General features: G+C 44.4%; 1 protein-coding gene across 1 annotated transcript in view; it reads right to left on the bottom strand.

Moving 5' to 3' along the window:
* Positions 1-6833, bottom strand: part of FMN2 (formin 2) — a 363411-nt gene extending 356578 nt beyond the window's left edge. The window contains exons 1-2 of the mRNA XM_088842479.1: positions 5147-6833; positions 3638-3653 (exon numbers count right to left, since the gene is read on the bottom strand). Coding sequence (XP_088698605.1) covers positions 3638-3653; positions 5147-6708 — 1578 coding nt within the window. The 5' untranslated portion in view covers positions 6709-6833. The remainder of the gene's footprint in view (positions 1-3637; positions 3654-5146) is intronic.
* Positions 6834-12398: the final 5565 nt, after the last annotated feature.

Below are 12398 nucleotides of genomic sequence, written 5' to 3' on the forward strand. Positions count from 1 at the left end.
TTCAGACACTAAGCAAGGAGGGACAACAGTGTGCCACACGAGTGGAAGCACCGCTAGACAAAGGCGCAGAGTAAGGGAAATGAAATGCACATTCACACAACAGTCAGCTGATTAACTCAACTAGAGTAGAGAGTTTCTGAAGGAAACCATGGGAGGGAAAGGCTGCAAAGCGAGGCGGGTCGATACTGTGTCTCCTCTACCAACTCCCCACTTAACATCAGAACCTCCTGCTAATCACACAGTCAGACACCCACCATGTGCTTTCCTTCCCCAAACCCCCAAGAAAACCAAAATTTCTGATAAAGTGACAAAAAGGGTTACAATCACAGAAAATGAAAAAGAGAGGAAAAGAAACTGATATATAAACAATTTGAAAAAAAAACCCTTGACTAGAAATATTCATTTTCAACTAGCAACTGATTATATCCTTACCGGAGTTTGTATATGATTTCAGAGTGGTTTTGATTTCACAAACATGGTTTGGACTACTTTGAACCATATAGCCATTAAGGCAATAAACTAGGACAGGAAAGTAAATAGCACCAACTGTCTGCCTTCTATGTGACAGGCAGAGTTGTAGGGACTTGACAAACGCTACTTCATTAAATCCTAATATTATTCATTTGGAATTATTCCTCCACTTTCACACATATCAGAAAAAGTTACTTAAGAGGGACCTAACTGCACATCAAGCTATGATGCATATTTACCTGGAGTAACAGTAATTAGTAACTACTGTTACTGTCATCACCCAAGGTGTGTGTTCAGCACCAGAATAGGACCAGAAGGAAATATGGCTGTAAATGCACCTGCTCAAGGTCAAATACACATGGCTTGTATCCAAATGCCTAAATGCATGGAAAGCCAGGCCAGTCACTAAAACCCATCACTGAAGCCACTGGGGTGCCTAACTTCAATCCAAACCACGACCTTAAAGGAACAATGAGAAAGTGTGTTTTAAGCCAAACTAAAATGACTTGAGGACAGTGCTCCCAGTCCCAGCTTACACTGCCGAATCGTATTCAGAGACATGAGACCCAGTAAGGCAAGATACAGGGGAAAGGACAGCATTCTTGTAAAACCCTTCCCTGTTGTAGTAACACTGATGCATTATACACAGAAGGGGTGATTCCTGACCATCACATATTTATTGGACGATGCCTGGACGTCTACACTCCGTCAGATACTATGCTGGATATAAGACTGCTCCCGGCCCTAAACATTCACAGTCTAATAACTTAACAAGCTGCATGAGAAAGTCTGTACTCCTAGAGTGGGTCCTTCTGTTTTGATATAAAAATCAAGATAGCCTTTAGAAAAGCTACAGTGAGAGTCACACAATCTAAATTGCAAAGCCCAGGCCCTTAATTGACTAGCTAGTGCTCCAAAAGCTCACTGACACACTTCATTTTATTTTATTCACATTAATAACAGATTTGATTTTCTAAGTACAGATCCTGGATGGGTCACTGACCAGCTTAATGCCCTGAAGCAAGTTACTTCTCATGCCTGACCCTGGTTTGCTCATTGGGAAAACACTGTCACAAGGATTAGAGATAATTATGCAATGCACCAACACAGAGCCTTGCATTTAATAGAAGTGCAACAAATATAGCAAACATCATAATCACAGGATGTATAAACCAATAACAAACTGACCAGAAACATCAAATTAGAAGCAATGGGGGGTGGGGGGCAGGGACCAAAGTTAGCTCTATGAATCAATAGCTGACAGGAAGTAAAGAAAACCACTTAGATACAAAACCTCAGAAACAGCCAATTAGAGTCACCAGACAATTACACTTCAATAGCAGCTGAGGGCAACACCAATGATTTCACAGGATGAAACCATGATGACCTAAAGATGACATTAAGCCATTTAAACACATGAACCATTAAGTCCACATGTTTAAAAAAAAGACAGATAAAAACATAATTAAATGACTTGGAAAGATTTCTATCAAAAGTGATTTAGCATCACCAACTTAACATTTCATAGGCGAGTTGGTGATGGGCAGGGAGGCCTGGCATGCTGTGATTCATGGGGTCGCAAAGAGTCAGGACTGAGCAACTGAACTGAACTGAACTGAAACTTTAACTGCAAAACTCTATTCACAAGCTTCTGTTTAAGTATAGCATGTGCAAAGGAATCTCTTAAATTTCATAGCAATTTTTCTACTAAACACTGAAAAAGGTGTTTTTTCAAATTAACTGTGAAATTTCAGTCCAGTGGCTTAAGATATCATCAGTTCCTGAATAGCTAAAACAAGATAAAGTCTTGGTCCCCTTTATTGGTAAATGCTGTTATATCAGCAACAAAACACAAACATGTGCCAAGCAGATCTCTCTTCACTTGAATTTTCTCCCCACATTTGGAAGGCAGTAAGAAGAAAAACATCTGTTCCTTTCTGCAGAGCTGACAACCCTCATTCTATGGTTTAAAAATAAAAGATGTTCATGGAGGCTTATAGATCTAACTATCACCTGCTTCAAAGGCAGCTGGCAATTAATTGATCCAAAGACATGCAAATTAAAGCCAGAAAACAATTTCCCTGAAGACAATGCTAGTCCTCTCCAGGGCTCCAGTAATTTCCAAGACACCCATAAAATACTAGAGGATGGTAAAGAATCAAAGAAGAGGCAGATGACAAGAAACAGACAACAGCTGAGGAACAGAGGCCTGTGTCACTCTGGAGTCCCTGGATTCACCACAGGGAAGCTTCCAGGAGAGCTGTCTGGAGAAAGCCTGCTTCACTGACCAGCAATCACCCTGCATCTAGCCCAGGAAGGCCAGATGCTCAGCAATGAAAGGAGTTCACCATATTAATAACAGAAACTGGAAAATGTTGTAAGTGAAGCCCTTAAACATCATATTTTTTAAAGTTTTTTCTCTATATGACGTCTTACAGTGCTGAACATCCAAAAACGACTAATAAGCAAGAACATTCAGACTCAAATGAGTAGACTCCGTTATTTTTGGCTCAGCCTCTGAAAGAATTACAGTGTAACCTTGAAAAAGTTTCATCTGTTTACCTCCATGTGACCACCAGCTACAAGATTAAGTTAAACCTACCAATTCTTTTTTTTTTCTTTTAAGAAAGTGAATGGGTGAGATAAATATACAGAAAGTGCTATAAAAATAACCAATGGTTACTGATCAACTACATCCAAGCATCAAATATAAAGCACTGCCCCATATGTATCACCTTCTGTGGAATCTAATATATGACACAGATGAACTTATCTATGAAACCGGAAAAGACTCACAGACACAGAGAACTTTAGGTTGCCAAGCAGGAAGGGGTTGAGATGGAGTGAGAGGTTGGGGTTGGCACATGTAAGCTATTACAAACAGAATGGATAAATAAGAAGGTCCTACTACATAGCACAGAGAACCATATTCAATATCCTGGTATAAACTATATGGAAAAGAATAATAAAAAGAATGAACATAGTGACTGAACAACAAAATATATATATATGTATAACTGAGTCACGTTGCTGTATGGCAGAAATTAATACAACATTAAAAATCAACTATACTTCAATTAAAAAATAAAATAAAGATGATGCCCATATTAAAGCAACTAACCACACAGTAAAAAATTCTGCTTGGAAGTCAACAAAACCCACTTACCTCCTGAACAGGAATCCTGCTAAAAGTCCCGAATTTCAAATTTGGAAATACTTAGAAAATTTAAATGAAATGCTAGCTCCAGGAATACCCCTTTTATTTTCCTTAAGGAAAACAAAACTTTAACCTGGGGTTGAAGGGTCCTATGGTCTTCAGGACTCAGATCAATCCTCCTATGAATTTCTCTCTCTTCATCCCTTGCCAAGGTGATAAGTCACTGCACACTTGATGCACCCAGAGTACTATATCGCTGTGTGTTCCTGTGCTCTTAGACAGTGAGCCATGGAAAGGCAGAACCAGGATTTAATGATCTTTGTATCACTCAGCACTTAACATATTGTCTAGCACAATATGGCTGCCCTGTGTATGTATATAAAACTAAGAAAATGTATTTTTCATTTAAAATTCATTTGGAAATGAATATTTCCAAATTCTAAAGCTGATTGGAAGAACAATATTAATGAATGGTAATCTTAATTATGGTGATACTTTCATTTTAAGAAAAACAATATATGAAATAAGTGTTACCTACATAAGGAGGAAGTAATTTCTCACCAAGATTAAATTCACAAAATTTAACTAAAGAACTTTCCGATCCTCTTCCTTTAAAATCAGTCTTTTGGGGGTTTTTATGCTTGTGTTTTGTTTTGTTTACATATCAGACTATAAACATTCGTAACTTAACCTACAAAATAATAGAAAAGGAAAAGTAAAAAAGGGAGAGCAAGCATGTAAAACATGGAGGAGGCCACTCTTAACTAGAAAATCTATAAATGTAAAAATAAGAGAGTCCATAGATGAAACTTAAACTGTGGTCAATACAAGCAAGTACAAAAAGTGAATAATATTTACCTAAGGGTGAGGCAGCCTTGCTCATTAAGAAACATAATCTAATGTTTTACAGATAATCTATTTGCTAAAGTAATATAAGATTTACTAAAGAATATAAGATTTTAAGCTTTTCAAATTATCTTTGAAATTTTTAATATTTCAAATACTTATCACAGCCTACCAAGACTTGCATGAATTCTCATTTTCTCCTGCTTCTTAAATTCTTACACTCAGCTATTTAATAATTAAGAAAAATTAGTAAGCATGAAATGAGCTGACACTCTTACCAGCGGAAAGGCCCTGGGATCTAACCAAGGATGAATTCACTGCACTATTTGACATTCACTACGGTGAGCTGACCCTTGGACTGGCCCTGAAGCGTCCACAGCAGACGCGGGGAAGGTACAGCAGCATCCGCTGTGCTCTTGGCCTGCTCACCATCAGTCTCCAAGCCACACCCTGTCTAAGTCGGGCCATGAAAGCAAATGTAAATGATCCCTAATACTCTAGATCACTCTGTATTAATTATCTGAAAGCATGTATGAGATCTGGTTGTGTCAGCAAACAGGAGTGACCACCTAAGTTCACTAGTGTCCACCCTGATCACCGAGAGAAACTACGCATCACACGGCGCGCACAGGCGGCTACATCAGAGCAGTCCTAGAATAGATGATGTGTCACAGGGCTGTGAACAACCGCCTTATTTTTAATGCTGTGGAAGGAGGACGGAAAGAGAAGGATGGCTTTGCAAACGATGCCAAAAAGGAGTTGATCTGGCTGGCGTGACCCAGAATATTTTGGAGAAGTGGACACACTGGCCCTTTTTCTAGATGACTTAGAACAGACACGACTAAGCTGCTCCCTTTAATTCTCTGTATGCAAATCGAAACGTTTCTGAGGAGCAGGTGCCCAGGGCCCCGAGCCCAGGGCTCACCTGCGAACACACCCTGGAGGCCGCCTGCCCCGCGCTGCACCAGGTGCGCCGAGACCCCCGCCCCGGGAGCACGGCCCAGCTCCGCAGTCCAGTCGGCCGAGCGGCTGCGGCCCGCGCGGGGCTTCCTAGCCGGGGCAGCGGCGAGGGGCGCCGGGGCTCCGGAACCGCGGCCCAGGGAGGACTCCGGCCGTCTCTGTACCCGGGGGCTGTGGCTGGGGGACGGAGACGGGGAGGGCCCTGGCGAGCTGAGCTGCCGGGTGGTGGTCCTGACATAACAGGGCGCCAGGAGCGGGCGGGCCCGGGTGCGGCGCGGGCTGCGAGAGGGACTGCGTGGCGGGGAGGCGGCCACGGGGACGACGGGCTTCGGCGCGCCCTCCTCGCGCGTCGCCCCTGGAGTGCTCGGGGCCTCTCCCGCCGCCAGGCCGCACTCCACCCCCGGAGAGTCTCGGGGCGCGTCCTCGAAGGCGTCCTCCTCGCCTTCCTCGTCCGTGTCCGCTGCCCCTCGGTCCCCCGGAACCGACCCAGGAGACGCGAAGGCAGTGGCTGCGGGCGGTTCTGCGGCCGGGAGCCTGTCTGGGGGCGCAGACAGGGCCGCTTCGCCGCTGCGGGCCGGCAGGGGTCGGTCCAGGCCCGGCAGGGCCCCAGGCAGAGGGGCGGTGGAGGCAGGCGACACCGGGGGCGACTCGGGGCCCGGGGACTGCTGCTGCAGTTGCTGGAGGCGGATCGCCTGCTGGATGTCCGAGAGCAAGTCCTCCTGCTCCGCGGCCGAGTGAAAACTGTAGAGGTCTGTGTCCGAGCCCGAGCTGGTCCTTTGTCCATCCTGCGCCCCCGCCGCGGTCTCTGCATACTCGGCCACTGCCGGGCCGCCGACCCTGGCCAAGCTGGGACCCCCGGGACGCGTCACCTCGAAAGGATCAGCACATTCGGTATCCGACAGGCCCGTCTCATCGGCTGAGAGGCTGAGGTCTGGGGTTTTGGTAACCAGAGAGTGGGCGCTGTCCAGCTCGCCGGCCTGCAGGGCCTGGGGGTCCAGCACATCCTCACGAGAGCCGCCGGTACCTCTGCCCTTGGACAGGGTCTTCCGGATGCGCAGGTTGGAGAACACCGAGGCCCTGGGGTCCGACCGGCTCTTCTTCCTGCCCGGCTCCGCGCCGCCGCCCCCCTTTCCGTGCCGGCCCGGCGCCTTCTTGCCCACGCCCGCCTTCTTTGTGCCCTCGGCCTCGCGGGGCCCAGCGGCATCCTCACCGCCGCCGCCTCCATGCGGGACATCGCCCGCGCTTCTCTTCGGCTTCGCGTCCTGGTTCCCCATGCTGCCGCCGCCGCCGCCGCGGGCGGTCAGGCCATGCCAGCCTCTGGGCCCGGCAGCGCCGGGCTCCCGGCGAGTCGCGCGGCGGCCGCACCGCTAGGCCGAGGGAGGATGTCCGCGCACCTGCCGCGCTTCGCACAACGCGCCGAGGCTGCGCCCGCCCGCGCGTGGCTGAACGCGCGCACGGAGCACCGCCAATGACCGGGCGGGACGCACAAGGCCCCACCCCTCCCGGCCCCATGACCCCGCCCCATCGGCTCTAGGCCGCGTCCCTCCGCCCTGCCCCTTCTCTGCTGAAACGCCAAGAGCGCCCCTCAGTCTGGGGACCTAACCGACGCCAGAGTCCATTGCCTGGTCCCCGCCAAACAGCTTGGCAGCTGAAAGATCCACGCCGAGGAAAAAAAAGAAAAATTTTAAGAGGAAAAAGGGAAGCCACATTCCAGTTTAGTGGTGCGGTAATATCAAAGCTACATACTGTACTTCCAACCTGCCTGAAGAAGCATGGTTCTTTGATAAATATTGGTTAAGTAGATTGGTCTTTCCTTCAGTAACTGATCATCTTAAACCCTGTTAATGCGATTGGCATATGGTTTAGAAAAGGTTACCATACATAATACTGCTTTTGTTATTGCAAACCTTGCATCTCCTTAAGAGAACGTTTCATTTCATTTCAAAGTGATTTCAAGCGGTCATTTCAAAATTTCATTTTTCAAATTTATTTTTGACAAAATGTTGAGGTGAGTGGAGGAAGCCCAGGAAATACTAAGAGATTAGACTTGATTAAAATGCTAATCTCTAAATTTCTATGCATTCACCATATAAAGCAAACAGCATTTATATTCAAAAAATCAAGCTCATCAGTATTAAACATTGCCCCTGTTGTTGCCACCTACAAAATAGAGAGAGAGAGAAAGGAAACACCCTTGGCACAAGCCCAAGAAATCACTTGTTATGTGGAAAGCCACCACTCTCCCAAGCAAACACTTCAAGACAATCTTTTGTCTTGGCCTTTGCTGTGAAAGTTTGTCACAGTTCACTGTTTAGGGGAGAAAAATTTGCTGACCCTAAAGGAGTCTCCTTGGCATTAGGATTCATTTAGGCTGATTATTGGGGGGGGGGGGGCGTGGGAGGGCCAAGCAAATGGGATCTCAGTTCCTAAACCAGGGATCAAACCCGAACCCTCAGCAGTGGAAGCTCAGAGTCTTAGCCACTGGACCACAGGGGAGGTCCTTAGGCTGATCATTTTTAAGAAACAGAAGACTAAGTCTTTGTTTTTGCTCCCACTTACGAAAAAAGGAAGGGCTTCCCCGCCGCGGCTCGGAAGTAAAAAAGAATCCACCTTCAGTGCAGGAGCTGCAGGAGACACAGGTTGGATTCCTGGGTCGGGAAGATCCCCTGGAGAATGGCATGGCAACCCACTCCAGTATTCTTGCCTGAAGAATCCCTTGGACAGAGGAACCTGACAGGCTACAGTCTGTAGGATCGCACCTATTGGACACCACTGAGCAATTAAGAACATCAGCCTGAAGAATTCATGTATTAAAGCTGAATAGAGTAATCAGCAGAGATATCCACCACGCTGGGTGTGATGGGGAGATTCAATGGACCTGAAGGTCAGAGTTCACTCTGTCCCTTGTCTCTGCTGGCCCAGAAAACACTCCCTCACTAAACAGTTCCTCTTCTACCTCCGTGTGAATTGCCTTCCTCCCCTTTGAAGTGCCGAACTATTACCCTCAACATCCTCTGTTGCCTTTAGCTGAAGACAGTCTTTAAGGTGAGGGCTGTGGCCATTTTGGCCATGATTCTGTTTTCCAGGGTCTCTCCCATATGTATATGTTATTAAACTCTTGTGCGATTTTCTCCAGTTAATTGGTCTCATGTCAATTTAATTCTTAGATCAACCAGAAGAATGCAGAAGGGTAGAGAAAAATTTCTTCCTCCCTGATAACTGTTAAAGAGTTTCTTACCATTTTGCTCTAATTCTAATATAAAAATTTTCCTTATTAATTACTTAAGCAATTTAGTTATCTATATTTGAAAGACATTTTAAAGCATCATTGGCATCTAAAGAAGCTCCAAGCAGTAAATTAAAATAAGAGTAAAGTGGCATTAATCAATAACGTCACATGTATTTAAATTAGAAGCTAATTGTTAATCACTTTGAAAATATGGATACCTAGCTAACATGTTAGTATTTTTAAAACTCAAAGGAGAAAAGAGCCCTACATATTACATGATGCATTTTCAATGTCACAAGCAAAGATTCCTTCACATATTGTGAACCAACATTTTCAACCTCCCTCCCTAAGCATTTTACCAAAAAAACTTTTTAAGGTCTTATAATTCTTTGATGTAAAATCATCATGCAGCAATAATTACTAATCTTTTTCAAATTATATTCTTAAAATAGATGATACTTAAAGGCAAGTGGTTTTCAGTTATTCTCAAGTGACCCTTTTGAGCAAATAATTCTGAGAAATCAACTAATAATTTTGCCAGGGTACTATCCCAGTCTCTTTCAGTTCCAGAGGGCTTGAAAAGCCTTTGTTTCAGGCCTTTCACAAGACTGTTCTCTCCCAGGATCCAGGTTCATCAGAGGGCACAGTTTGCCTGAAGCTGGAAGAATTCTCTGCTTCTCTGAGGACTGATGTACTGTGAATCTTTATTTTGCTTTTTCTTTACTGAGACATATTTGATTCTGAACTATTTGTTTCCTTACTACTTTTTCCAAGATATATTCTACAAATTCTGAAGACAAAGGAAGAGAAGGAAAGGGGAAGGCAAAGAGGGAAGAAAAAAGAGAGGGAAGCTGAGAGAAGATGCTGGTTTTCTCACATCCTTTGAATGTGAAACAATAGATGACAGCGGCATAGAAAGTCAAGATGACAAAGCTGTACTACATGCAAAGGCTTACTTGAAACTCACAAGTGTGCTTGGTAGGTAGGAAGTTACTTTCAATCCAGTTTAATTAATAAACAAGTTCAGACTGAGACCAAGTTCACACAGCAGCAAAGACAATACTTGAACCTTCAAGTTTAGATCCCAAATTCTATAACAAGCAACACTACATAATTTACTCTTTTCCAGGGACTGCTGCTGCTGCTGCTGCTAAGTCGCTTCAGTCGTGTTCGACTCTGTGCGACCCCAGAGATGGCAGCCCACCAGGCTCCGCCGTCCCTGGGATTCTCCAGGCAAGAACACTGGAGTGGGTTGCCATTTCCTTCTCCATTTCCAGGGACTGGAAGAAATGAAAATATTTATTTTGTTCTTCTGCATAAGGAATCACCTTCTAAGCTAAAGGGTTCTGTAAATGATCATTCAAGAACTCTTAAATTGTCAACAACCATTCAAAATGAACTGTAGAAAGTCCACTCTGAGTGTCTCAGCCTGTAAGGTACCTAGTTCAGTGGCAAGAAGTGACAAAAAGCATTCTAAAGACAGAGCCCATTAGAAATTAAGATTGAAGAAGCCAGTCCTTAGCCTTAGAGTAGCATTCTTCAGTAGAAATATAATATGAGCCTTATCAGTAATTTATTTTCTAGTAGTCACATTAAAAAGGAAAAATCAGGGAATTCCCTGCAGTTCGGTGGTTAGGACTCTGTGCTTCTACTACAAGTTGTTGTTATTTAGTTGCTAATTTGTGCTTACCCCCTGCCTCATTTTCTTTTACAGCCTATACAACATGAAGACACAATGAGCAAACTGCCTAAGAATTCCCAACAGGAAAGGTCTTTAAGGAATGTGTCCAGATATTTCAATTTGCAAAATGTACTTATATCTAATTTAATTGCATTTTTGTTGAAGAACATACTTTTTGTATTCCTATCCTTTTTATGAGTTTCATGGCCCAGCATATAGTCTGTGTTGGAGAATGTTCCATGTGTACTTGAATTCATTTCCTTTAATATCCTAGATTCTATTTTGGAAGCTCCCACCTGGACTGCAAATGATCTATTGCAGCTAGGTAAGTAACCACTTACCTGGGTTTCCCTAGTAGCTCATCTGGTAAAGAATTCCCCTGCAATGCAGGAAACCCCAGTTTGATTCCTGGATCAGGAAGATCCGCTGAGAAGGAGAAGGGAAAGGCTACCCACTCCAGTATTCTGGCCTGCAGAATTCTATGGACTGTATAATCCATGGGGTTGCAAAGAGTCGGACAAGGCTGAGTGACTTTAAGAAGAAGAACCTCTTACCTCTGTTGCTATCTGTGTTCTCATGAAACCCAGCCTAACTGGCTCTCTGGCACAAACCATGCATGTCTAGTAAACACGGCATTTTCTTCCTGGGCCAAAAAATACACAGGATTGCCCTTTGGGTAAATTCATCATGGAAATCTGGAGTAGCATTTAAAAATTAACTTGGCAAAAACTGTTCGTCCTATGAACCAAGAGAGGTCAAAATTTGCCTTTATATGTGTCAGGAAGTATAACAGGAGGCTTCCAGTGTGCTGTTTTGGATCTGTCAGGAATTCTCTGTTCCTTATTAATTCCTGAATATTCAGGAATTAAGAAGAGAGGCAAGCCTCTCCTGGGGGCTGAGGAATCCAGGCATTTCCTTCGTTAGTTTTTCTATACAGTGATAAGTACCCTCTTCCTTTTTATGAACCATATGGTAAAAGTATTATTTACAACTCTCTCTCTTTAATATGGATCGCCTATGTTTTGGAAGTCTGGAATTTTAATCTTTATCTATGCTGAGAATACAGTCTATATGCCCACACCATGTTGATTAAAACACCTTTGCTGCATCAAAGCTTTGGTCCCGTGTCTTGTTTTCTCTCTCTCCCTTTCTCCCCCTCTCTCTCCCTTTCTCCCCCTCTCTCTCCCTTTCTCCCCCTCTCTCTCCCTTTCTCCCCTCCTCTCTCTCTTTTTCAGGCTAATTCCTGGAGCGCAGAGGCTCTCTGTGTTCACTTTCCTGCCCGGGCTTCTAAAACCCTCTCCAGAAGGTGCTCTGTGCCTTCACCCCATCGAGAGGGCACCTGAGGCCTTCCTGAACAGAGCAAGCGCCATGCCAGGGGCTTTATTGGTTTTCTGCATAAACCAAGGAATATCAGCCTCTTTCTCTTTCCTTTACTTTCTTATCGGTCGACTCCGGACCACCAGGTTCCGGTCCATTAAAGGACCTCAACATATATGTATTGTATTTATTCCATAATTGGAAATTTTCACTGTTAAGTATGTTGGTGGCTGACAAGTGGTGCCAATTAATGCTTGACTACATTCTTTATCTTGTGGAAAGTTCAAAGTTCTAGAATCTAATGAAAGATCCAACCTGGACCCCAAGACTGTCGACAGCAAGAAGACCTCATGCTGTGGCCCTCCAAGTGGGAAGAATTTTCCCTTTCCTATAAGGGGAAAGTACTTCCCTGAGTGACACTGGTGAAGAAAGCTACTTGAAAGGCAAAAAATATGTTGGCAATTTCCAACAAGTGAGTTTTCAGAATCAAAGTTGTGAGTTAAAACATTTGTGGGGACTTATACTGATCCCTTCTTAGTAAAATTATGTTGGCTTCTGCTTGAAGATTCATTGATTCTCTGCCCTTTTAGCTTTGGCTTAAGACCACCTCTTAGAATAGAGGTGCTTCTGCAGCACAGGTGCCTTCAAGTTTTTTCAGATCTCTGTACTATTAACCTCCAGCCCTGTTAAATTTTGGTTTGCTTTGCTTTTGCTGACTTAAAAAAAACAAACACCCA

The sequence above is a fragment of the Moschus berezovskii genome, chromosome 12 (assembly GCF_049115385.1).
Source record: "Moschus berezovskii isolate FMDL1 chromosome 12, NW_MosBer_1.0, whole genome shotgun sequence".
Classification (NCBI taxonomy): Eukaryota; Metazoa; Chordata; class Mammalia; order Artiodactyla; family Moschidae; genus Moschus; species Moschus berezovskii.